This window comes from Pelophylax lessonae (assembly GCF_965119305.1).
Source record: "Pelophylax lessonae genome assembly, chromosome: 1".
Taxonomy (NCBI): domain Eukaryota; kingdom Metazoa; phylum Chordata; class Amphibia; order Anura; family Ranidae; genus Pelophylax; species Pelophylax lessonae.
This window is the reverse complement of record NC_138768.1, coordinates 163,051,795-163,074,618: the sequence shown is the minus strand read 5'-3', so window position 1 is coordinate 163,074,618 and position 22,824 is coordinate 163,051,795. Positions and strand designations below refer to the sequence as shown.

The 22,824-nt window shown below is 43.1% G+C and overlaps 2 protein-coding genes across 2 annotated transcripts in view; both read left to right on the top strand.

Annotated features, from left to right (window-relative positions):
- Positions 1-9,247, top strand: part of LOC309543679 (uncharacterized protein) — a gene marked incomplete at both ends in the record, with an annotated part of 30,140 nt that extends 20,893 nt beyond the window's left edge. The window contains 2 exons of the mRNA XM_082242979.1: positions 6,954-7,438; positions 9,158-9,247. Of these exons, the coding sequence (XP_082099105.1) occupies positions 6,954-7,438; positions 9,158-9,247 (575 nt within the window). The remainder of the gene's footprint in view (positions 1-6,953; positions 7,439-9,157) is intronic.
- The window catches only part of ELL2 (elongation factor for RNA polymerase II 2), a 98,159-nt gene that overhangs the window by 24,183 nt on the left and 51,152 nt on the right, over positions 1-22,824 (top strand). The window lies entirely within an intron of this gene.

Here is a 22,824-nt window from a genome sequence, read left to right as displayed (position 1 = left end):
TCTGCACAACACCATTAAATGTGCTATGGTGCCCTGCAAAGTGTGTAAGTTAGGAGATTTGGGGGGGGGGGCAATCTGAAACGGTAATACTGACTACTGTTAGAAGACCTCCATAAATCAAACTTTTTTTTTTTTCTTTATAATTTTTTACTGAAATATCTTCATGTAAAGTGACTTTTCTCATATGTGTTTGGCCCTTATATTATCGGAACTATGCTGACCTATTTCAGAAATATTCTCTAGCATCTTGTCAATCCACTGACGTCTCTGGCTTCAAACACTTTTCGGTTCTTGTGGTGGTGTTTTTTTTTTTTTTTTTTTTTTTTTTAGACTGTTTGAGTTATGCACCTTTTCCCTGAAAACAAAAGGCTTTGCATGTTTTGGAAGCTTTCTTTGTTTTTTTGTTTTGTGTTTTTTACATTGCAGATTTAAAAAATAAATAAATATTCTGCTCTCCTCTATTAAGGCTCCGTTCACATCTAGGCGTTTTTGGGGAGTTTTTCTGCTCTAGGATCAGCTCTCAAAACGCCCAGCAAGACAAATCCTATTCATTTCAATGGCCCCTGTTCACATCTGAGCGTTTTGACGCTGTTTACAAAACGCCCAACGCTCAAAAAAGTACATGAGCTTCTTTTTGGGCAGATTACAGGCGTTTTCCATTGGTCTCTATTCAATCAAACGCCTGAAAATCGCTGTAAAAAACGCACGAAAACGCTACGCTCAGGTGTGAATGTAGCCTAAAGCATACATGTACAATATTTTTAATAGGTTCCAACGTCTCCTCCCCCTTGGCATCAATAACACTTTACGCAGTAGGTAAATAGGAGCCGTTACCTAACCCCCCTCTCCTCTGTGTAAATATCAGTATTTCTTCAACTGGCTGCTGTACTCAGTCTGTGTAAGGGTGTAAGGGGACTCTGCTTTGACAGCTACAGTCATGCATCAGACAGACCCATAATCTTCCTGTTTGCAATTACTTTAAACCTTTTTTTATTTTTTTTTATATAAATACAGTGTTTTAATTTGTGTGCTTTAGCTGCCTGGTTTTAATGCGTGTCAGTGCACCACACTAGAAAGATAGTAATGTCTGGAGACTGACTGGTAATGAATATTTGAGTTTTAGTGGTGGTGGCTATTTGAGTTTTGAAAATTTGAGTGGAAAGTTGCAATTCATATATTTTGATTTAGGTAGGATAACTGCTAAAGTTTAAATCGGAGCAGGCTTAAAGTGATTGGAAGTGCCGGATCACACTATAGCGATGTCAGGCATTGCATGTGAATCGCACTGCTATGCAAATCGCATTCAATGTCTGTGCAATACAAATTCAGCCATACCGATTGTATGGCTGAGTTGGAACAAGTCGCAGAGGACCCTTTTTTTTTTTTTTTTTTTTTTTTTTTTTTTTTTTTTTTGGTTCGCACCAGAATCGGATGGATCCGATTCCTGACCGAATTGACAGTTCACTCTGCGATATGCGAAATAATCTGGGGATGTCATTAACTATTGACACTCCTAGCAGTTCGCATATGACAGTGTGAACTGCCTGCGATGCGGCAGCCCGCAGTGGATTTGCAGGGTTCCCGCATTGCAACAGTGTGAACCGGCACCAAAGGTTTGTGGTGGGGTGTTTTTTTTTTTTTTTTTTTGTTATACTTGCCTTCTCTGTGTAAGGGTTTTGCATAAAGCAGCCCCGATCCTCCTCTTCTGGGGTGGCCTGACGTCGCTCCTGGCTCCTCCTCTTTATCGGGTGCCCCCACTGGGAGCTGATTTTCCATGGGGGCACCCGTGCACGCGCGCTCACGAGTCCTGCAGCTGCCTCCATTGACACAGCAGGACTCAGCCCCTCCCCCTGGCGTCACTAAATTTGATTGACAGCAGAGGGAGCCAATGGCTCTTGCATCTATCAGTCCATCCAATGAGGACCCGAGACAGCAGCTGGAGTCTCTTGTCTTGTGCACGTTGCAGAAAGATTCAGATAAGAGGGGGGCTGAGAGGGGCAGCTGAAACGGAAAAACCATGAAACTTTACAACTCCTTTTAATTTAGAAACAAATGTAGATGTTTTCTATAGACCAGAAATATAAAATGGGCTTTTAATTGCTTAAATGTTGTATGCTGCCCCCCATTTCACTTTTATTGTGGCTGAACCAGTTTTGCTGTTGCACATTAATATTAGACTTCAAAGTTTGCAGAAGTAACCCTAACTATATTTTTCTATAAAGTTGCAGGACATATAAATATGAACTTTCATTAAAGTAACATTGATTTAAAAAAAAAAAAAAACTGAAATCTGTTGTACAGAAACAAAATATCGTTTCAAATATGCCGACTACATATTTAGAGACGGGACACTTTGATCTATTCAGTGCTATTTTAAAACCTTTCTTCTACCTGACAAGTATGTAGGAGAGACCTATGAAGTGTAGCCAAACCTTTAATGTATTTAGTCCTAATATGTGTGTGCTGTGTTTAGGTTTTAGGCTGGTCATACATTCTTCAAATTTCTTACAAACTTTTCCTTTAGATTTACTGAAACCATATAATATGCGGTCAAACCTAATCCTTTTCAATTTGTACTAATAGGTTGAGAGTAAATCTAAAGGAAATTGAACAAGAAAATTATATAATGTATGGACTACTTTTAGCTTGGGGGTTTTTTCCCATTACATTTTACTAAATTGTTTTTTTTTTTTTTTTTTCACCTTTAGGAAGATCACGATGAAGCTAACAAGCTTCCTGGTGAATGAGAACAGGGTGTGATAGGTCTAATTTATGGAAATTAGGGACAGAGTCCCTGGTTTCCTGATAACCAGTCTCGCATGCTTAGGACTGAACACCTTTTGAGTTCATTAAGAGCCTCCATAAGACCAGTGAGCTTAAGGCTCACCATGTAAGTGCTGTTGCTGCTTGCCATTCAGAATTTTAAAAGCAAGTGATGAGACTTGCAACAGGAGACACAGGACCTAGGAATTTTGAGGGGGGGGGGGGAGTAGCGAATCAGAATGGGCATATGTCACTGGCCACCGAGAGTATACAATTGAGGGTTAATCAAAGATTTTTTTTTTTTTTTTTTTTCTTTTTTTCATCTGGTATACTGTAATATTTATTTTGTTCACTTGAAGGAAACTGAAATGGTGTATTGTGGCTATAAATGCGAAGTGTTAGTGTGTGTGGTGTTTTGTTTTCTCTCTCCTTGTCCCCCAGCTCTGTTGGAGTCTCTGTAGATGGCTTGGAAGAAGTGAGGTCAGGGGGTAGAGGTGATTTCTGGGTTGTGAGTTCAGTGCAGATCCTGAATGTGGTGATTATGTGCACAGCTGTCACTTTCAGCTACTGGCAGTTTGGATGGTCTCTAATTAGGAGAGGGAGGAGGGGGGGGGGTTTCACCAGTCAAACTGGTCACTTTATGTCCATTCTAGTTCAGATGGAATCTTAACATTTAATACTAGAACTGATTTTGATTTTGTATCTTCAGCCATATTGTTTGTTTCCGAATACTGCCGGTCTTCCACATGGAGTGTTACTGGATGTGTTGGTACTGGAAGGACTGTACGAAACCTAAAGTGCTAATTGCTTTATATAAAGCCTTAGAAAAAATCCTCTTGATTTCCCATGCGTTAACCAAATGTTGGTGTTTTTCATTGATGTAACTATAGTGTAATACTTTCCCATCAGCCATCTTGAAATTGGAGGAAGCTGCTCTAGTGGTCCTATGTGATTGTTCAGCGGAGTCTCTGCAGAAATCTAATCTTCCTCCTTCCCTACTATAGCTTTATTTTTAAATATATTCAGTTTTAGGCTTACATAATGTTTTAGTATAGATTTTGATTCTTCTGGTCAGAACTTTTTTAGGGTCCTTATGAAATAATGTATATGAATATTTCTTCTCTCGCCTTCCAGGACGGCAACACCTGAGAGATGAGTCTCCACCCTACAAGAAACGCAATCAGTTTACAGCTGCTTAAAAGACCAAACCCGTCCCCTTGTCCCTCAGTATTCATTTTCTCCCACAGCGAGAACTTTTTTTTTTTTTTTTTTCTGACCAGAAGACAGTCTGATGGTAACCCTTTGAGGCAGGTTTAGGAACCCAGTGAGGGCCGCACTAACCTGCACACCTCAAGCTTCTCACAGGTCGCCTTTTTGTTGTACAGTCCGTTTGGACTTGGTGTGATGTTTCCACGCCTTTGTACTCTGCTCAGCAGCTCGTATCTCCTCCTGTCTTCCCCTGTATGCAGCAGTTGCCATGTTGCAAGGGCCAGCCAAACTTTTTAAGCAACAAAGGAGAAACCGTAACTTCCGGTCTTAACGAGGAAGAGGCAGAGCACGCACAGGAAATAAAGCGCAGAGGAGATGCTGGACCCCTGTGGTGACGGGCTCTTTAGCTACCAGGAGCCAGTGAGCTGCAGGGGGTGTGAAGCCTGTCTGGATCCACTTCATGGAGGAGGATGGAAAGACGGCACAGGTGGCTGCAGGCAAGAGCAAGTCAGGGGCCCTAATCCCCAAGTGGGACCCTCATCTGCTAGCACTAGCTCCTCTAAAAAATGTGGTAGTTGTGGGGAAAGATTGTCCAAATCTCACACTAAGCCATTTTGTTATAGGTGTATTAACAAGTTGGCTGGTAAGGAGGCCTCAGGGTTAATGAAGGATTTCCTTAGGTCTGTTCAAGAGGAAATGTTAGCCACTATCCAGTCCTTCCACACCTGGCTTAATCCCAGGTAGCAGACCCAGAGGAGTTGACCCCTAAGGAGGGTCCTTCTCAGAAGAGTTTACTTTCCAAGACTAGACTGAGTGCTTGTCTACCTGTTTCACAGGGACATCACTCCCCCACCTTCGCTTATGCTAGGGAGGAAGAAGGCTTGGGAGAAGCAGAACATCAGGCAAAATCTGGGCCTAGATCTGGGGAAGAGTATGATCTAGATTGTGAGGCAGAGGAAACCAAGTTAAACAGATCTCTTTTGTCTGGATGAGTTGGAGGGACTCCAAGCTATCTATGCCACTGAGGATATCCCTTAAAGCGGAGTTCCGGGCACAAAATCTGTATTTTTTTTTTTGTGCCCCTCCGCTAGCTACACATAACCTGAAAAGGAATTGGATAGTTATTTTTTTTTTTTTTTTTTTTTGTACACTCACCTTGTAATCGAAGATCGTAAATGCTCACCTCAGGGTACTTCCTCCTCCAGCGCCGAGGCTCACCCCGTCACTTCCTGCCTCGCGATGATTCCTGGGAGCTGAACGTCATCGCTCCCAGGAATCAATGCGACGGCACCGGCCCCGCACGTCACTTCCGGGCGACGCCGCATTTCCCTGGTAAACAGCTTCTGGGCATGCCCAGAAGCTGTTTAGGAATGCGGCGCCGCACCTGAAGTGACGAGAGGGGCCGCTGCGGCGCATTCTGGGAGAAGAAGACGCTGAAGAAGACACCGAAGAGGACCGTGCCGGCTTCAGCTGCCCACAAGAGAGATGGAAACGCTGTGGAAGAAATTTTCAAAGTAAGTATTTCTTCTTGCAGGTAAGTGCGAACCGGGACAGATCAGAGGCTAGCCATTGTGGAATGTGCTAGCCCTGACTGTCCCGGGGGTATGTTCATCAAAAAATGAGATCTGTGCCCGGAACTCCGCTTTAACCACCCAAGGAGACCGCTGATGTTTGGGGGTTGGTTAAACCTCAGTCCAAAGTATTTCCTTTACACCAGTCCTTAAAGGATTTAATTCTTCAAGAGTGGGATGTTCCTGAAAGGAGTTTGGTCAGCCTAAAGTGTGGAAAAGAAGATTCCCCTTTAAAGAGGCGGACCAAAAATTTGTGAACTGGACACTTCCCTATCCCAGGTGTCTAAAAGTTCTGACCTCTCCTTTTGAGGCTACAGAGAGCATCAAAGATGCCATGGACCGTAAGTCAGGATCCCTGTTAAAGAAATCGTGGGACTCCAATTCATCCCCTATGGCCCCAGCGTTGGCAGCAACCTGCTTTGCCAGGAATGCGTACTTCTGGATAGAAAGATTTACTAAGCACCTTTCACAGGGAAATAAGTCTCAGGAAATTCTAGATTCCCTTTTGGTTATAGGAAAAGCTATCGCTTACCTGACTGATGCTGTAGTTGAGTCAGTCAAAACCTCAGCTAAAACTGGTGCCCTTGTTAGTTCAGCTAGGAGGGCCATTTGGGTTAAGGCATGGGAATGTACTTTTACTTCAAAAGCAAAACTGTGGCCTTCCTTTTTGAAGGGTCCTTGCTGTTTGGTCCAGGCCTCGATTAAAGTTTTGTCCAGGTCCTCCTGAGAAAGGGACGAAATTTCCCAATTTAAACCCAAAAGGGAAAGATACAGGTATATTTTTGTGGGAGGAAGGAAGTGGAGGTAGGCAAAGAAGTATTTTGCTCTTCCCCCCCCTCTCCAGGTTCTAGCACCAAAGATGCTAAGTGACGCCAGGCTCAAAGTGGGGGGCAGGCTGTCATTTAATTTCCCAATGGGAGGAAATCTCAAGTCAGTCCATACATTTCTCTACTTATTCAAGAAGGCTACCGCCTAAAATTCTCATCCAAACCCCCCACAAAAATGTATGTGCTCACATCCAATCAAGGATGTATGAAAAAGAGAGCCCTATTTAAAAGGTATACAGGAACTGGTGGAACAAGTGGTAGTGCTGGTACCAGAAAGTCAGCTTTACCAAGGCTTTTACTCCCATGTGTTTGTGGTACCCAAACCCTCAGGGAAAAACTGCCTTATCATAAACCTCAGGAACTTAAGCCAGTTCCTAGAATAAAAGTTTTCCATAGAAGGGATCTACGCAGTATGCAAAAACATGTTAAAAGATGTGTTTGACTACTCTGGATTTCAGGGATGCCTACTTGTATGTCCCAATCGACCCGGGAACACCAGGCATTCCTGAGATTTGCGGTAGTAACTGAGAATGGGGTCTCTCATTGGCAATTCAGGGCATTCCCCTTTTTGGTTTTTTTCCAGTCCCAAGGATCTTCACAACGATCCTGGCAGAGGCAGGATCCTACCTTCATCTACAGGGAATAGCTTTAATTCCTTACCTGGATGATCTACTGATCTTCGGCCCTTCAGCAATCCAGGTGAGATCAGACACCCTGAAGGTGATAACAGTCCTTCAGACACTGGGCTGGTTGGTCAGCATGGAAAAGTTGTCCTTGGAGCCAGTTCATGTTCAGACCTATCCTAGGCTACCGGATAGACTCGCAGGTACAAAAACACTTCCTTCCAAAGGAGAAGGTGGACAAAGTAGTCTCATCAGTAAAACAGCTGATAAGAGCCCCCTCGTGCTCCAGGAGAGGGATCCTGACAGTTGTGGGGCTCATGTCATCCAGCATTCCAGCAGTTTTTTGGGCACAACTACATTTAAGAGACCTTTTCAATCCTTCCTCCTTTCCTCATGGGACAAAAAGGTTGAGTACTTAGCTGAAAAGTTAATCCTCACCCCTCAGGTAAAATTTTCCCTAAAATGGTAGTCAGTACCAAGCAATCTGGAGAAGGGCAAGCCCTGGGGTCAGTGGGATCCTCGGTCACCACAGATGCAAGCACTGGGGATGGGGGGGGGGGGGGGCGGCCCACCTAGAGACAGCTAAAGCCTAGGGCACCTTGAAAAAGGAAGTAGCCCAGGCTGCTTCCAATTTCAGAGAGCTCAGAGCGGTGGCGAAGCTCTAAAGGCCATTTCAGGCAGAGATTCAGGTCTGTTCCAACATTGCTACTGCGGTAGCTTACCTGAATCACCAAGGAGGACCAAGTCCAGACCCCTCCTAGACCTAGCCAAGGAAATTCTAGGCTTGGCCGAAGCAAGGGGTGGTGTCATTGTCAGCAATCCACATAAAAGGGGAAAGCAATTGGGAAGCAGACTTCCTCAGCCGTCAACCGATAAGACGTGAAATCAGAGCTGAATCCGAAGGTGTTTCAGATGCTAGTACAGAAATTTTGGCTGCCCAGAAATAGATCCATTTGCCAGCTTCAAGAACCAGAAGGCAAGGAGGGTTCTTCTCCCTCTCATGGGAAAGCAGGTCAGAGGACCTCGATGCTCTACCCCAGATCTGGCAGTTCAAGTGGGGTAATGCTTTTTTCTCTCAACTCCAGTCCCTCAAGTCATACAGAAACTCAGTCGTTTCTTGGGCCTCCACCTCCTGATTGCGCCATGGAGGGCATGGTTTGCCACCTTGAATGTGCTATCAGTGATGTCTCCTTGGAAGCTTCTAAACCTTCCAGACCTACTCTCTCAGGGTCCAGTGTTGCACCGCAGGCTTGGGTTCTTCAGGCTGGAGGCTTGGTTTGTGAGCGCCAGATCCTTGGAATAAAGGGCTACTGAGACAGTGATGCACACTCCTCCTGAGCTGGAAACCGGTAACGAGAAGGATATATTCTGAGGTTTGGAAAACATTTTGTACTTGGCGTAGGCAGAAGCAGATTTCTTCCACCTCTGTCCCCGTAATCCTAGATTTTCTACAGGATGGGATAGAGAATAATGTGGCGGTAAACACTCTTCAGGTACAAATAGCAACTCTGTTTTTTGACGCGAGACTAGCGTAATCTTTTAGTTAAGATTTTTGACAGCCAGGGATAGGGCTACCCTGGTCACAAGAGATCAGTTCCCACCTTGGGACCTGACTAGGGTACTAGAGGCATTATCTAGAAACCCTTTTGAACCTATTGAAGAGGTTCCCTTACAGTTTTTTTTTTTTTTTTTTTTTTTTTTTTTTTTTTTTTACCATTAACGTTAGCCTTCCTGTTAGCTATCACAACAGCTAGAAGGGTAGGGGACTTACAAGGTCTTTCCATTAACCTCCCTGGCGGTATGATTATGTCCAGATTTCTGCGCTAAAAGCGGTGCATTGTTTTGCATTAAAATCATCTGTTTTATATTTTCAAACTCTCCTGCAATTCCCCCGCCATCTTACTTTTTACAACTGAGGTACAAGGGGAAGGGTGGGGCCTTTTAAGCAGCTGTAAACTGATTGTTTCCTGTAGGATGGAGCCTCTCATCTCTCAGGTGTTGCTGTCCTGGAAGGTTCATAGAATCACCATTACTGGTAAGTTTAACCGTTGGTTTTCCATCCAGCCAGTGGAGCTCTTGGTTGCTTTTCAGGTTTGCGACTGTGCTGGGGGAAGGGATAGTTAAAAAGCTCAAACCTGAAGTTTAAACATGCTTCATTTCCTAGTTGGACCACTCCATTGGAAGATTCAGTCAGCTGAAGAAAGTTGGAAAGCAGGCAGCTACTGCTGTGCTTGACTCTCCAGATAAACCATAGTGCTGTGAGAATCCTTTGTTTTACAAATGGGTATTTGAAACATGACAAAGTTTTTGAGGTGTATTCATCAAAACTGGAGAATGGCAACCAATCTGCTTCCATATTAAATTTTCAAAGCTTAAAAGTGGAACTAAACCCTCCTATCCTTTACAGCCAAGGAAGTTGCCATCTTGATCTGCTGTTGCCATATTGCTGCACATCTGCAGCTGCAACACCAGCCATTTAGGCATGGCTTGAATTTAACTATTTAATTCAGTGGGTTTGAGGATATAATATATATATATATATATATATATATATATATATATATATATATATATATATTATAGCTAATAAGTTGTCATCCAGTAAGCCCTTGCCCCTGCTCCCTTATGCCAGGAGTTTGACTGACAGCAGCTGGAGCCAATGGCTACCCTCAGTGTCTCCTGTGAGACCTGGAAGTGAGAGGGAGCAGTGCTGCAGCTAAGACAGTGCTGACAGCGTAAAAGGAGTTAAGTACGGTAATTGTTTAATCATGGAGGTAGGTAGGATATGTAGTGGAGAGAGAGAGAACAGAACTTCCTGTGGACAGCGGTGCTGTCTTCCGGAAGTAGGGAAGGGTACCTGTCAAAAACGGTTACCTATCCCCCCCCTCACCCCTGAAAGGTGCCAAATGTGGCACGGGGGGGGGGGGCAAATGAGCGGAAGTTCCACTTTTAAGTACCTAAAATTTGACTTGGCATCAGCCTATTGTGATTCCCCTATAGAGAAGAGCTCAGACTGGGAGAGGGCTAAGTAGCACAAGGAGCCAGTCCAGTTGAACCCCTGTACCTTTCAGTCAAGCCTGAGAGGGTGGAAAGACCAGCAATGAGTAGTGGGAACCATTGCCTCCTGCAGCTGTCAGTCAAATAATGCAAATAGAGAATGGGAGGCAGGGCCGAGTCGCATTGTGTGTGTTGTTGGGCAGACACAGAAAATGAGGAACCAAGATTGCCAGTGAGGGAATTGAGAAAAGATTGGGGGGCTGCTCTGTGCAATACTATTGCACAGAGCAAGTAAGTATAACATTTTTTTAAATATTTTAGTTAAAAATAAATTTCCATGTAAAAGTAGTGATTGGTTATGAAGGTGCCATCTAATAGTGGTTTGTTTTTAAAAATAAAGTACATGTTTACATCAAGTGGAGGAGTCGGCCAGACATTCTTATAGCTGATCTTGAGAACAGAAAAGCAGCAACCATTCCAAAATCTCCAATGTGGCCAATTGCTGTTCCCCCTGCAGGAGGGTGGTCAAGGTGCCATCAGCTGATCCCCATAGACATTGATATTACTTGGTCTGTTTGAATAGCTTGGAGATGGGATTTTATTGCTCTAGGTATCTAAACTAGTTGCTTGGCTTGACCGTGTGCTTGACTGATTGGAATAGGAATGTGGCCAGTCAGATCAGCATGATTTTTGTGGGTCAGTGACTTTCCAGGTAGGAAACAGGACAATCGTGACAGTTCTGGGATTTGCTGGTATTCTAGAAGTGTCTCGATTGGTGTAAAGGTAATTGGTAAGGGCTTTCTATTCCCTCCAAGACACATGATTAATATCTGATAAATTGCTCAAAGCTTATAAAGGCTTGTAAGATCTCTCCCTGGTTTTAGGTAGTGCCATATTCTGCTTTAGATTTCTCAGCTCACATGAAGTGGCAGGTTTTCACATCCATGCAAGTGATAAACATCAGCTTAAAATATACACGCAGCGTTGGAGCTTATTTATCTTCTCTTCAGAGGTCTTACGTCACTAGCTCCTAGCAATGCTGCTTTTGTTCATGCCCTCTACCTCTCCCTCTGATGGATCCGTTCAGGAAATCCAGATGGTCTTTGCTCCAGTATGTCTTTATAAATATTAAGCAATGCCAAATGTCAGCAGCTTGATAGATTAACCTTAGTACTCATACGCATGCATTTTCCTCTACTGCTGAGAATTACTGTTACATAGCTGTGTTTGAGAGCTAACTTGGGCTGATTTCCCTGCAGCTTATCACTTGTACAAATAGGAACAAGGCCATTCCTTCATGAGCTTAAAGCGGAGTTCCGGGCACAAAATTCAATTTCTAATAATTACTGCATTGTATTCCTTACTCTCCGCTGAGTCAGAATTGGATATTCCCATAGTTTTTTTTTTTTCACTTACCTGTTTACAGAGGTTTGTATACTCACCTTTCAAAGGACTTCCTCCCTCCTGTGCCTCGGCTCTCCTCGTCACTTCCTGCCGCAATGCGTCCTGGGAGCTCTTCCTCGGCCCTCCCATGATGCACTTTGCAGTCACATGGGCGGCCGACCACTGTTCTCATTTCTTGACTCACAGGCCTACGCCCACTGGAATCAGGAAGAAGGGAAGACATTTCCCCACAACGGACTCGGCAATCCACAACAAAGATGGCGCCGCACATCAGAAATTATATAAAGTAAGATTTTATTCTTGCAAACTCATTATTTCACCATTCTAACCAGGATTAGCGGATGTATCGATGTGTAAGGGTGATTGTTAGGGGGAGATTGAAAAAAAAAAAACGATTCTGTGCCCGGAACTCCGCTTTAAAGTGAAACTCTACTTCTATTGAAGGGAAACAAAATACTCTTCCATTATTAGTTATAGCAAACATTGGAAGATGCTCATCTGCTTCTGTTCTATATATGCTGATAGACCAATGTAGTATAACATCCCAAACAGAATACCCAATGGGAGGTTCTAACAGCCTTAACCTTCTTAAGAGGAAGTAAACCCTCCTCTACAACTTGTACCTATAGGTAAGCCTATGATAAGGCTTACCTATAGGTACTGTAAATATCTCCTAAACATGTACCGTTTAGGAGATATTTACCTTATATGCAGCCAGTGACGTCACTGGCGCATGCACTCTAAAGGAACGGCCGCTCGTGCCGTGACTGTCGGGTCTCGTGCGCGGGAGTGACGTCACCGCGGCTCCGGCCAATCAGATGGCCGGATGCCGTGATCCCGGAAGACGGGCGACTGGAGATGTCGCTCGTCAGAGGTGAGTGAGCGGCACGGCGGGGGCTCGTTCTAAGGTAAGTATTGCATATGAGCTAGTATGCGATGCATACTAGCTCATTATGTCTTTCTCTTGCAGGGTGAAAAAAAAAAAAATTGAGTTTACAACCTCTTTAGCGGTATTCCCGAGTGTGGCTCGGGGTTAAATTTCAGAGCCAAAAGCGGTAACCCCAAGCCACACTCGGGGTACCGCCAGAAGCATTGCTGGATCCTGTAAGAGGTTTCTTACCTTGTCACCAGGATCCAGCGATGTATCTCAGTGGTATGCGGCGGCGGATCTTCCTCCCGATCGTCTCCGTGCTCCGGCTTCCGTCTCCTGCGATGTGACGTTCGCAGGGGGGTGGAACCGGCGGCAAATTCAAATGTAAAACACACTGATACCGTTCAAAATAAATTCACATTACATTGCCCCCCAGTGCCCTTTCCTGCAGTTTTACTGTACTTGTGTGTATGTATACTTATTTATAGTTTTTTATTGTATTATGATTTTGTGTCTCAAACTTTATCATACCCGAGATGTTATAAAGAACGCACAGTAAAAAAAAAAAAAAATGTAAATAGTTGGTTTGGGCTGCTCATTCTCAAGAATTGCATGCAAAATAATGGTACCACTTTCAGCACCTAAAATCCAAAAGAATCATACCGCCAGGGAGGTTAATTACATGAGTCTGTGCTGTAGCAGGAGACAAATTGTATTGTTGGGCATTTTTTGGCACCTTTTTAATATTCGTAAACTAGATTTCTTATGTCACGGTAGGAAGGAAACCTTTTAATTTACCTTTAAAGCCGTTCCCACTTTATTGTTGCAATATTGTGTGGCAAGGCTCAGTAAATGTAGTGGTGTGATGCTATTTATTATGAATGGCGTGGCATCCCAACAAAACTGCTGACAGAAGTGTGTTGCTGCATAGTGCAGAGCAATGTTCCAATGTGTTGAGCGGCTTTAAAAAAAAAAAAAAAAATCAGAAACAGACTTCATGAGGGTGGCCTAAAGGCCCAGCGTCCTCTAGTGGACCCTGTGCTCACTGCCTGGCACCATGGAGCTCGATTGGCATTTGCCATTGAACCCCAGAATCGGCAGGTCTGCCACTGGTGCCCTGTGCTTTTCACAGATGAGCAGGTTCACCCTGAGCACATGTGACAGAGGTGAAAGGGTCTAAAGGAGCCGCGGAGAACGTTATACTGCCTGTAACATCGTTCACCATGACCAGTTGTTGGTGGGTCAGTGATAGTCTGGGGAGGCATATCCATGGAGGGACACACAGACCTCTACAGGCTAGACAATGGCGTCCTGACTGCCATTAGGTATTGGTGTGTGTGTATATGTATGTATGTATATGTGTAATATATATATATATATATATATATATATATATATAATTACACATACACAAGCTGAGCTGCAACACGTGTAGGTAGACATTGACAGCCTTGGCTTTGGAATTCAACGCAGAAAAGGACCAGCGGAGGAGAACAGGTGTGCCGAGAGTTGACCTTTTTAAGCTGATCTTCACTGCATATGAGCACTACAAAGCAAAATCACTATATTTAATTAATTTTAAATATTCAAAGCAAACTTCCCCATCCATCCATGTCTCCATGCTTTTATTTTGTTGAGCAATCATTTTGGAAAACAACCCCCTTGCATTTTCCTTCCATCTTCAGTAATGATTCATGTCAACCCCCCCCCCCCCCCCTGTCAGAACACAATAGAACAGCAGGGGAGATTGCTGTACTAACATCATTGTTAGTACAGCGGCTCCTCCTGAGCTGTCGGTTTTTTTTGGGGGGGTTCTTTTTTCCGCCCTGCTGGGTTGACCAAAAAAAAAAAAATTAGTGGTGTGTACTAGGCTTTACAGTCATAGAAAAAGATTTTCTTGACGACTATATCTTTTAATCCAGAGTCTTTGTACATGATTACAGGACACCTGGATTTATAATATAAAGCTGTTGGGAAGGTATGATGCAATTTCTTAGTCATACTAAGGTTCTGTGCAGATGTCCCATACCAAATAGCAATTTTATTTATGGAACTGTGGAGGACCATATGCCTGTCCAATGAAGAATTCTCTTTAACTGCTTGCCGACCGCCCGCAGGCTGGCCTGGCTGCGCGAAACGACGTAAGGGTACGTCGGTTCGCGGGAGTGGTGCTGAGGGGGGCGAGCGCGCACTGCTGGTGGTGCGTTCCTGTCCCCCACTAGGCAGCAGGAATGTCGTTCCACTGGACCGACGGCCACAATTGCTGCCGGGCACCCATGATCGCTCCCTGATGAGACGGTCAGCTGTTTTAAACACAGCTGACCGTTCTCTCTGAAATTATCAGAGCGCCTGTGATCCTTCTATATAGGATCACAGGTCTCTATGGTTATTTCACAAGCCACTCCCCCATACAGTTAGAAAACACTCCCCTAGGCTCACACTAAACCCTTTGATCACCCCTAGGTTAACCACTTCCCTGCCAGTGTCATTCATACAGGAACAGTGCATATTTTTAGTAATGTCACTGGTCTCTCCAAAAGTGTCAAATGTCAGGTGTCCGATCTGTCCTCCCGCAATGTCGCAGTCCTGCAAAAAATCGCAGATTGCCACCATTACTAGTAAAAAAGATAAATAAAAATGACCTAAATCTTTCCCATAGTTTGTAGACACGATAACTTTTGTGCAAACCAATCAAAGTATGCTTATTGTGATTTTTTTTTTACCAAAAACATGTAGCAGAATACAAATTGGCCTAAAAGGATGATTTTTTCTTTTTTTATTGGGAATGTTATATAGCAGAAAGTAAAAAAAAAAATATATATAATTTTTTTTTTTTTTTTTTTTTTTTTTTTTTTATAGCGCAAAAAATAAAAAAATCAGGAGATCAAATACCACCAAAAGATAGCTCTATTTGTGGGAAAGAAGGACATCAATTTTATTTCGGCACAGCGTAGCACGACCGCCCAATTTTCTGTTAATGCAACGCAGCGCCGAAATGGCAAAAAATGGCCTGGTCATTAAGGAGGTAAATCCTTCCAGTCCAGAACTGGTTAAGGCAAACGTCCCCCTACTAATCTGGTGGTCCTGAAAGAACAATTCAAGAATTGTGATTGTCCTTTTTCATAAAAACTGTATTTGTACAACAAAGTGATTTCTCAGTCCACAAATTCAAACCTAACTTGAGAGATCTTGGCATAGCAAAAGATCCAAGAAGTCCCCTACCACTGAACCGGTTAGTCTGTACAGAGAACTGAGACTCCTGAACTGTGAGCTGCTGTCATTGCTGGCCTCCTAGTAAAAATGTTGGGTCTTGTTCACACCAGGTTTGTTTATCTAGCTGATCAGTGCTGCTTAACAGATGCTAGTACATATACTGTAGAAAATCGTTTTTTTAATTCCCTGTACATGCTATACTGATGTGTGTTGTGCTTTTTTTACTGCCACGAAAAAAAAAAAAAAAAAAAACACGCAACGCATCTGCGGGTGTGAATGGGCCCTTGATTGCCTGGCTGTAGTTTCAATACGTCTATCACAAATGTGGAACAAGAAAGCTTACTGCAAAGTCAGAGTGTAACGTCACAGCTCCTGGCATGCATTCCTGTTTGAGATCCGTGTAGAAACCAATGCTACCACATGTGAAAATTGTAATGTGTTCTACAGCTGTACTCCAGAATGTGCAGAATCTCCTTGCCTGGCTTTTGGAAAAATCAGGCTACTTTTTTTTAGTATGCATGTTTAAAAAAAAAAAAAAAAATTGTATGTATGTATTGCAAAAGATGTACTAAAGTTTCCTTTTTAGATAGATAGATGTGTGTGTGTGTGTGTATGTATGTGTGTGTATATGTGTATATATATATGTGTGTATATATATATGTATATATATGTGTGTATGTATGTGTGTGTGTGTGTATATATATATATATATATATATATATATATATATATATATATATATATATATATATATATATATATATATATATATAGTGTGTATGTTATATAATTTCTCTCAAAATGAAACTTTAGTCCATCTTTGCAATAGATGCACAGTTCCTCACATTTTACTATTTCAAGTGCTACAGAAAGTACCCCAGCAAGAATCTTACAAGCCTGTTCATGTCACGGAGTATAAAAGCAGTTTGTCACACTATTTACACAGCCTTTCTTTTTCTTTCTTATGCAAATTTTTTGAAAAAAATACTTGAGATAATTTTAGAGATAATTTTAGTGAACACACTATATCATGTCCAATTTTTTTGTAAAATGTAAAGGATTATTGTGCCGAATAAATAGATACCAAACGTGTCTCACTTTAAAATTGCACACTCTGAAAAACGACAGTACTTAGAGGAAGTAAACCCTGAAAAAAAGAAAAAAAACCCTGTAGACAAAGGCATAATGAGCAAGTATGCATCGCATACTAGCGCATTATGAAATACCTTAAAACGAAGCCGCCGCAGTGTCGCCTGCTCAGCGACAGGGCAGCCGACATGTCCAGCTGCCCTGCTTCCTGTTTGCGTCCTCCGGCCACATGATTGGCAGGAGGCACGGTTACATCACTCCCGCGCATGCGCACAGGAGCCGCCGTTCACAGCACTGGGATCTGAAGGAACGGCATGGGTGTCCGTTCCTTCAGAGCGCATGCGCCGATGACTTCATCGGCTGCATGCACTGTAAATATCATGTTTAGGAGATATTAATAGCACCTATTGGTAAGCCTTAATATAGGCTTACCTATAGGTAAATGTCAAAAAAGAGGGTTTACAACCTCTTTAATCTCCATAGCTGACGTGGTAAAAGCCTTTACAGGTTACCAGTTTGGAGTTACACAGTAGGTATGGCCCTGTAATTATTTGCAGTGATACCTTTTACATGTGTGGTGCAAACGCTGTTTTACATATGCGTGCAGACCTACATGGGCACTGAAGGGTCGGGTTTTTTTTTTTTTACTATCTTTTATTTTGATCAACTTTATTTCTATCAAAAGGGAGGAACACCTCTTGTGATAACATGGGCTATGCCAGTTCCTTTTTTTATTGTGAGATTTCTTTTGGCCTCCAGAGCATCTGCTCAAACCGAGATCAGTTTCATTCGTTGTTTCCAAGTGGCGGTAAAAGCTTTATAAACTGAAACCAGAAGTGAAGATTTAAATGTTTTCCAGTTTCTGACAGTGTGAGGAATAAAATCGGTCAGGGATGAATCGCTGGTTGTTAGAATGCTGGCAGGTGCCACATAAACTTGCGCAGAAAAATGTATCAAAAGTGCATGTAGATGTGACTCTGGCCACTTTGAAGTCTATGGACCACTAAATGGCACCAAGTAGCATAGGACCCTTTACCAAAATTGCATCATGGCTGCACTGTGTTAATGTGAATGGGCACCATTGGAAACAACTGCCTGCAACTTAAGACTTTGGTGGCTGTGTGGCTATAAAATAGTGGTACATAAAAAAACCAATCCCTACCAGGGTGGTCACCCTCTGATGTCATGTATGTTTGAGGGCTAATTTGACCTGTGTGAACAGACTGCCTCTTCTATTTTTCTAATCTAATGCAACCTTCCTAATAGCAATCACTGATTGTCAGTGGTTGCAGTCATTTCCATTTTTCACAATCTGTTTTTTTTTTTTTTTTTGTTTAGGTTGGGTTCACACTGCTGCGACCCCCCCAAAGCTGTGCGTTTTTTTTCTTCCTTTCGACTTGCAAGTTTTGTGATTTAACATTGTACTCTATGGCATTCAAGTCACACCAGAGTCGCTGAAAAGTGGTGCATGAATCTTTATTTATTTTATGCTGCAGCTTGCATTAAGATGGCACCCATTGAAATGATGTGCTTTGACTGTCATGTGACTGTCGCAAGTCACATGATAGATGGTGGCAGTGTGAACAAGGTAACAATTTGAACGTAGTGGTACAAGTTCTGCATTGTGCTAACCTCAAACCTGACAAATACCTGTAAATCTTTATATTTTGAATGCGTCTGCAAACTCTTATCATAGGATTCTACATGGGGACAGAAAACATTGTAGAATGAAGGCTGGGTTCACGCTGTGGGGATGCGTCCCTGGATCAGGCCCGAATTTTTACCTGAATTTGGACCTGACACTGAGCCAAAGGCGCAGGGGACTCTTGTGCAATGCGCTCCGCTGCCGCCCCGGAGATGAGTGAACTGGCTCCATTGAGAGCCAGTCAGTCTCCTGTCATGCAAATTAAATGTGGGGAAACCCGCGTCCAATTTGCATCAGTGTGAACCCAGCCTAAATGTAGAGGTTTCCGAGTCCAGGCTTAACCCATTCATGTAGTTTGTAGCCACTGCCTATATTCCTGTAACTGCAGTGTGTTGTAAGGGAAGAGGAGGTGCCTGTGTGTCTTATCAGGGCGGCCATACAACAGACTTTGCTTTGTGTGCTTTGGTAATCCTGTTTACGGGTTTGAATTATCTGTCCAAAGAAAGAACTGCTGAAAATTGCAAAGTTTGCGGTCTTCCAGAGAGTGTATTTATCTACAGTTAATGTTTTTTTTTTACTTGTAGTTATAACCAGCCTTAGCACTTGGACTGACTTAATACTGATTGTCAGTTTATAGTGTTTGTTCCCCTAGCAGAAGAGAAGCTCTATGTATATACTTTAGAGTGGTGGTAGTGAAGCTGGTGATTGAACTGTAGTGTTTAGAAGGTCAGGTAGGAGACGTGCTGGAGATCAGGTTACTGGCAGACCGGTTCAGACTCTGCTCTTCCATCCAATTGCACAGTTCACACAATGTATGATCAAGCAGCATGCAATTATCTTTTGATGCTCTCTGCAGAAGGTAACTCATACCTGAGTCAGGTGTTTTTTTTTTTTTTTTTTTTTTTTTTTTTTTTTTTTTCCTGGTTGAACGAAAAAAAAAAACTTGACTCAATTCCCCTAACAACGTGGATGAGGGAGTCCTCTCCACTGAGCTATTGTACTTTTGTCTTCCCCCAACGTCTGACTATACTGATCAGCGCTACAGCCAGCAAGTTGAATGGGGGGAAAAAACCTGACATCCCTGCATCAGCCCAAACAATGTATGATATACGCATCTCTCCCGCTGAGCTAGGGCTGGGCAAAAAATCGATTTTGTAGTGTAAAACGTTTTTTATTTTGCAAACTCGAGTTTTTGCCACAATAGTTTTTTCGGACTTTTCCGCGTTTTCGTCCTTGTGCGTTACCATAGTGCGATATGAGCCAGCCCCCGCCCCACTTAACCGACAGTACACATACACTAGAGGTCACTCAGGGGCCCCCATGGCCTGCATGCGGGACACTTACCTGTACAGGTGAGCCGCCCTGGGCTCCAGCCAGCTCCTAGTCCGCTGCACACCGCACAGCCAGGCCCGGGAACCGGCCACAACACACTGAGAACTCCCCAGTAACCGGACCACCGCCGCTGCCATCTCTGCTCAGTCTACGAGGAACAAGCCAATCAGCGGCCACCGCCAGGCCTGGATGTGACGTCAGCTGCCTGGAGAGGAAGCGGGCGGTGTGTCTGAGGGGAGGCGGGGTTTGTACCTATCACAGCCCCTGTACAGGTATGAGACTAGCCACACATGTACAGCGCTTCTCCTCAGTCCTCTACACAGGTGTGAGCTCTCCTCCTGTGAGCCTTCCCTCCCCGCTCAGCACCCCTCATTCCACACAGTCCTTGTGCGTTACCATAGCGCGATATGAGCCAGCCCCCGCCCCGCGTAACCATAGACAGTAAAAGAAGCGCGTAACACAGTCAAAACAACATGGCAGCGTGTAGTACTAGCAGAGAACTACTTCCAAAGAAAGGCACAGGTAATTCCGTAATTTGGAACTGGTTTGGTTTTGATGCAGCAGACAAAACACAGACGAAGCCTTGCTGCAAAATGTTTCAAGGCTGTTGCTACTGGAAGCAGCAGTACAACAAATCTTTTCCAGCAACTGAGGAATAAACATTGCGAAGAATGGGAGAAGTGCAGCCGGCTCCGTAGTGAAATGTCTGCAGTCATTTTTTAGGTGCATTGAAAAAAAAATCGAATCGAAACTCAAATTTTTCTTTACGAAGATTTTTATTTTTTTTTTTTTTTTTTTTTTTTTAGGCAAAATCGCCCAGCCCTACGCTGAGCTATCGTATTCTGACAAAGCCACTCACCCCATCAGAATACACTGATCAGTGCTGCTGCCATTGGCTAAAAGCATTGATCTAATTCTGGGTTTCCAACCAGCATGATCTTTCCAGTGGCTCCTGTTGAACAGTCAGCAGCACACATGGCCCAGTATATTTCTGCATTCTTTAACTAAACTCAACCTCTTTGAAGTTTTAGCAGTAGCCCTTGGGACCCATATACCTGGAAATCTTTGGCACGGTACATGGCTTGTTTTGTGAGATGAGCAGGTGGGACATGTCTGTTAGCTTGACATTAATCAACTGTTTATAGTCAGAAGATGCTAGTGGGAATTTTCAAACAATCTTGTGTCATTCATGCTCATTCTTTCACACTAATGCATTATGGTGGGAGGCAATGTAATTCTGAATGGCGTTGCAGTGCAGCTTAAAGGCTGGTTTCCGCAACAAGCATTTAATGCAAATTCCCTGATTACACCACTATAGTATGACTGGGGGAGCTGAATCTTATATGCAATGATCTTAAAAGCATTTGACGTTACTAAAATAGTTCAGCGACTGAGTATCTGAAAACGTCTGTTCTGTTGTAACTGTCATACACTTATCAGCACCATGGTTTGAGCTCTTGGATTATTGAACTTTTCAGTCTAACAATCCTGGCAGACTTTTTTTTTTTTTTTTTTTTCATTTAGAATTAGAAGTATGGGTTCTTGGGATGTGGCCATGACTCAGTGGCATGGGATGGCAGGGAACACTCTCCACTAAGCCCCTACCCACCATAGTGTATCCTTGGCCAGGTAGGAGATTGGTGTTTTTTTTTTTTTTCTTGTTTTGAGCAGAGTTGTGTGTTTTGGCCCTATAGATGTTTAAATCTGAGCACCTGAAAAACATGCCTAAGCATGCCGTCTTAAAGAGCTGCCATCAAATTACATAAGGCCAAAAACATGTGATTCTGCCTCAAATAAGCTCATGTTCCATGCAGGCAATCCCATTCATGTCAGTTGTGATGCAACGACTGCAAACACAACTGCTGCTCCTAGTCTGGCGTCTCTGCATGAACAGATTGTCCTTTCAGTCGCTGTGTCCCAGTTGAGTTGAATGGGACTGCCTGCATGGGGTTGTATGGAACATCTATGTATCCTTGTGCAGGCAAACTCTGCCCTCACATACATGGATGTACACTGTAGTAGACTGTGAACGGGGCCTAAAGTTGCCACGTATTAAAGCAGAACGTCACTCCCCCAATCAACATTGATTACTTTAAATCCTCATCCAGCTAGCGTTAGTAAATTGATAGGAAAGTATATCCTACTTGTTAAACTTTTTTTAAATGGTTTTACTTCAGTTACTTCCTGGTTTTCACGCCTAGGCAAAAGATGTCACGCATCCCAAAAGTCTTGTGGAGGGGTTTTCTCAGCTAAGGGCAGATGGATTCCAGGAAGTAATTGCTAAATGAATCATTTGCCCTTACTCAAGAGGCCACGGCCATAAATGCTATGAAGGCGTTTTCAAAGTGATTAAAAAAAAAAAAAAAAAAAAAAAGAGGGGTGGATGGGGGGAATTTGTTTTGAATATTAAAAAGGAATTGCATAGCGGTTTTGGTTTGTAGTGCTCAGATACAGTGAAGATCCGCCTAAAATTCTTGTTTTGGGTATAGATGAATTTTGAGGCTTCCTCAGGTAAAAATCAATTGTATAGTACAGAACTGTAAAGAGAAAATGGTTTGTAAAAGGGATGTCTCTCACCAAGGTAGATTAAATTGGTAGACGTGAAAAAATCCCCTTGCTTGACTGGACTGTTAGGTCTTTGGCAATTTGATCACCCTGATGAAATTTACTTTAGGCTAAAGACAAGGTAATGTTACCACTCCAAAGTACAAGCCTGTTTTTATTTGGCTGCTGACCTGAGATGTCTTATCGGAGTGGTTCACTTAGCCTCTGTTTTTACTGCTTAAATGTTCTGCCCTGTCCTACAACTTATGTATTGTCTTCCAGCCTTTTGAAGGAGTGCAGTATCCCCCTGAAGTATTCATTTGCAAATGTAAAGGATTTGGCAGCTACTGAAACATGCCATTTGCCAGACCAGATTCTCGGATTGTTCCCTGATCTGTGTTTATGGCCTCCAAGAGGAAGTGACAGCTTTAGGATCCAGCCTATTGCACAAGATTTAGTAGTGTGTGTGTGTGTGTGTGTGTGTGTGTGTATATGTATGTATATACAGCAATCGACCGATTTTATAGTTTTTTCGTTACCGGTATGCGATGGCCAAAATATCGGCATCGGCCTATATTTATTTTGTACATCCTATGTTAGGGTCCGAGACTAGTCGTCTCCTCCTCCTACTATTAGGTGGTGATACTCGCATAAGGGTAAAATGTCACATAGCATAATTCCGTTTACAAATGTTGTTGAATATGGCACTCACATATGTACAAATTAAAGATATAAT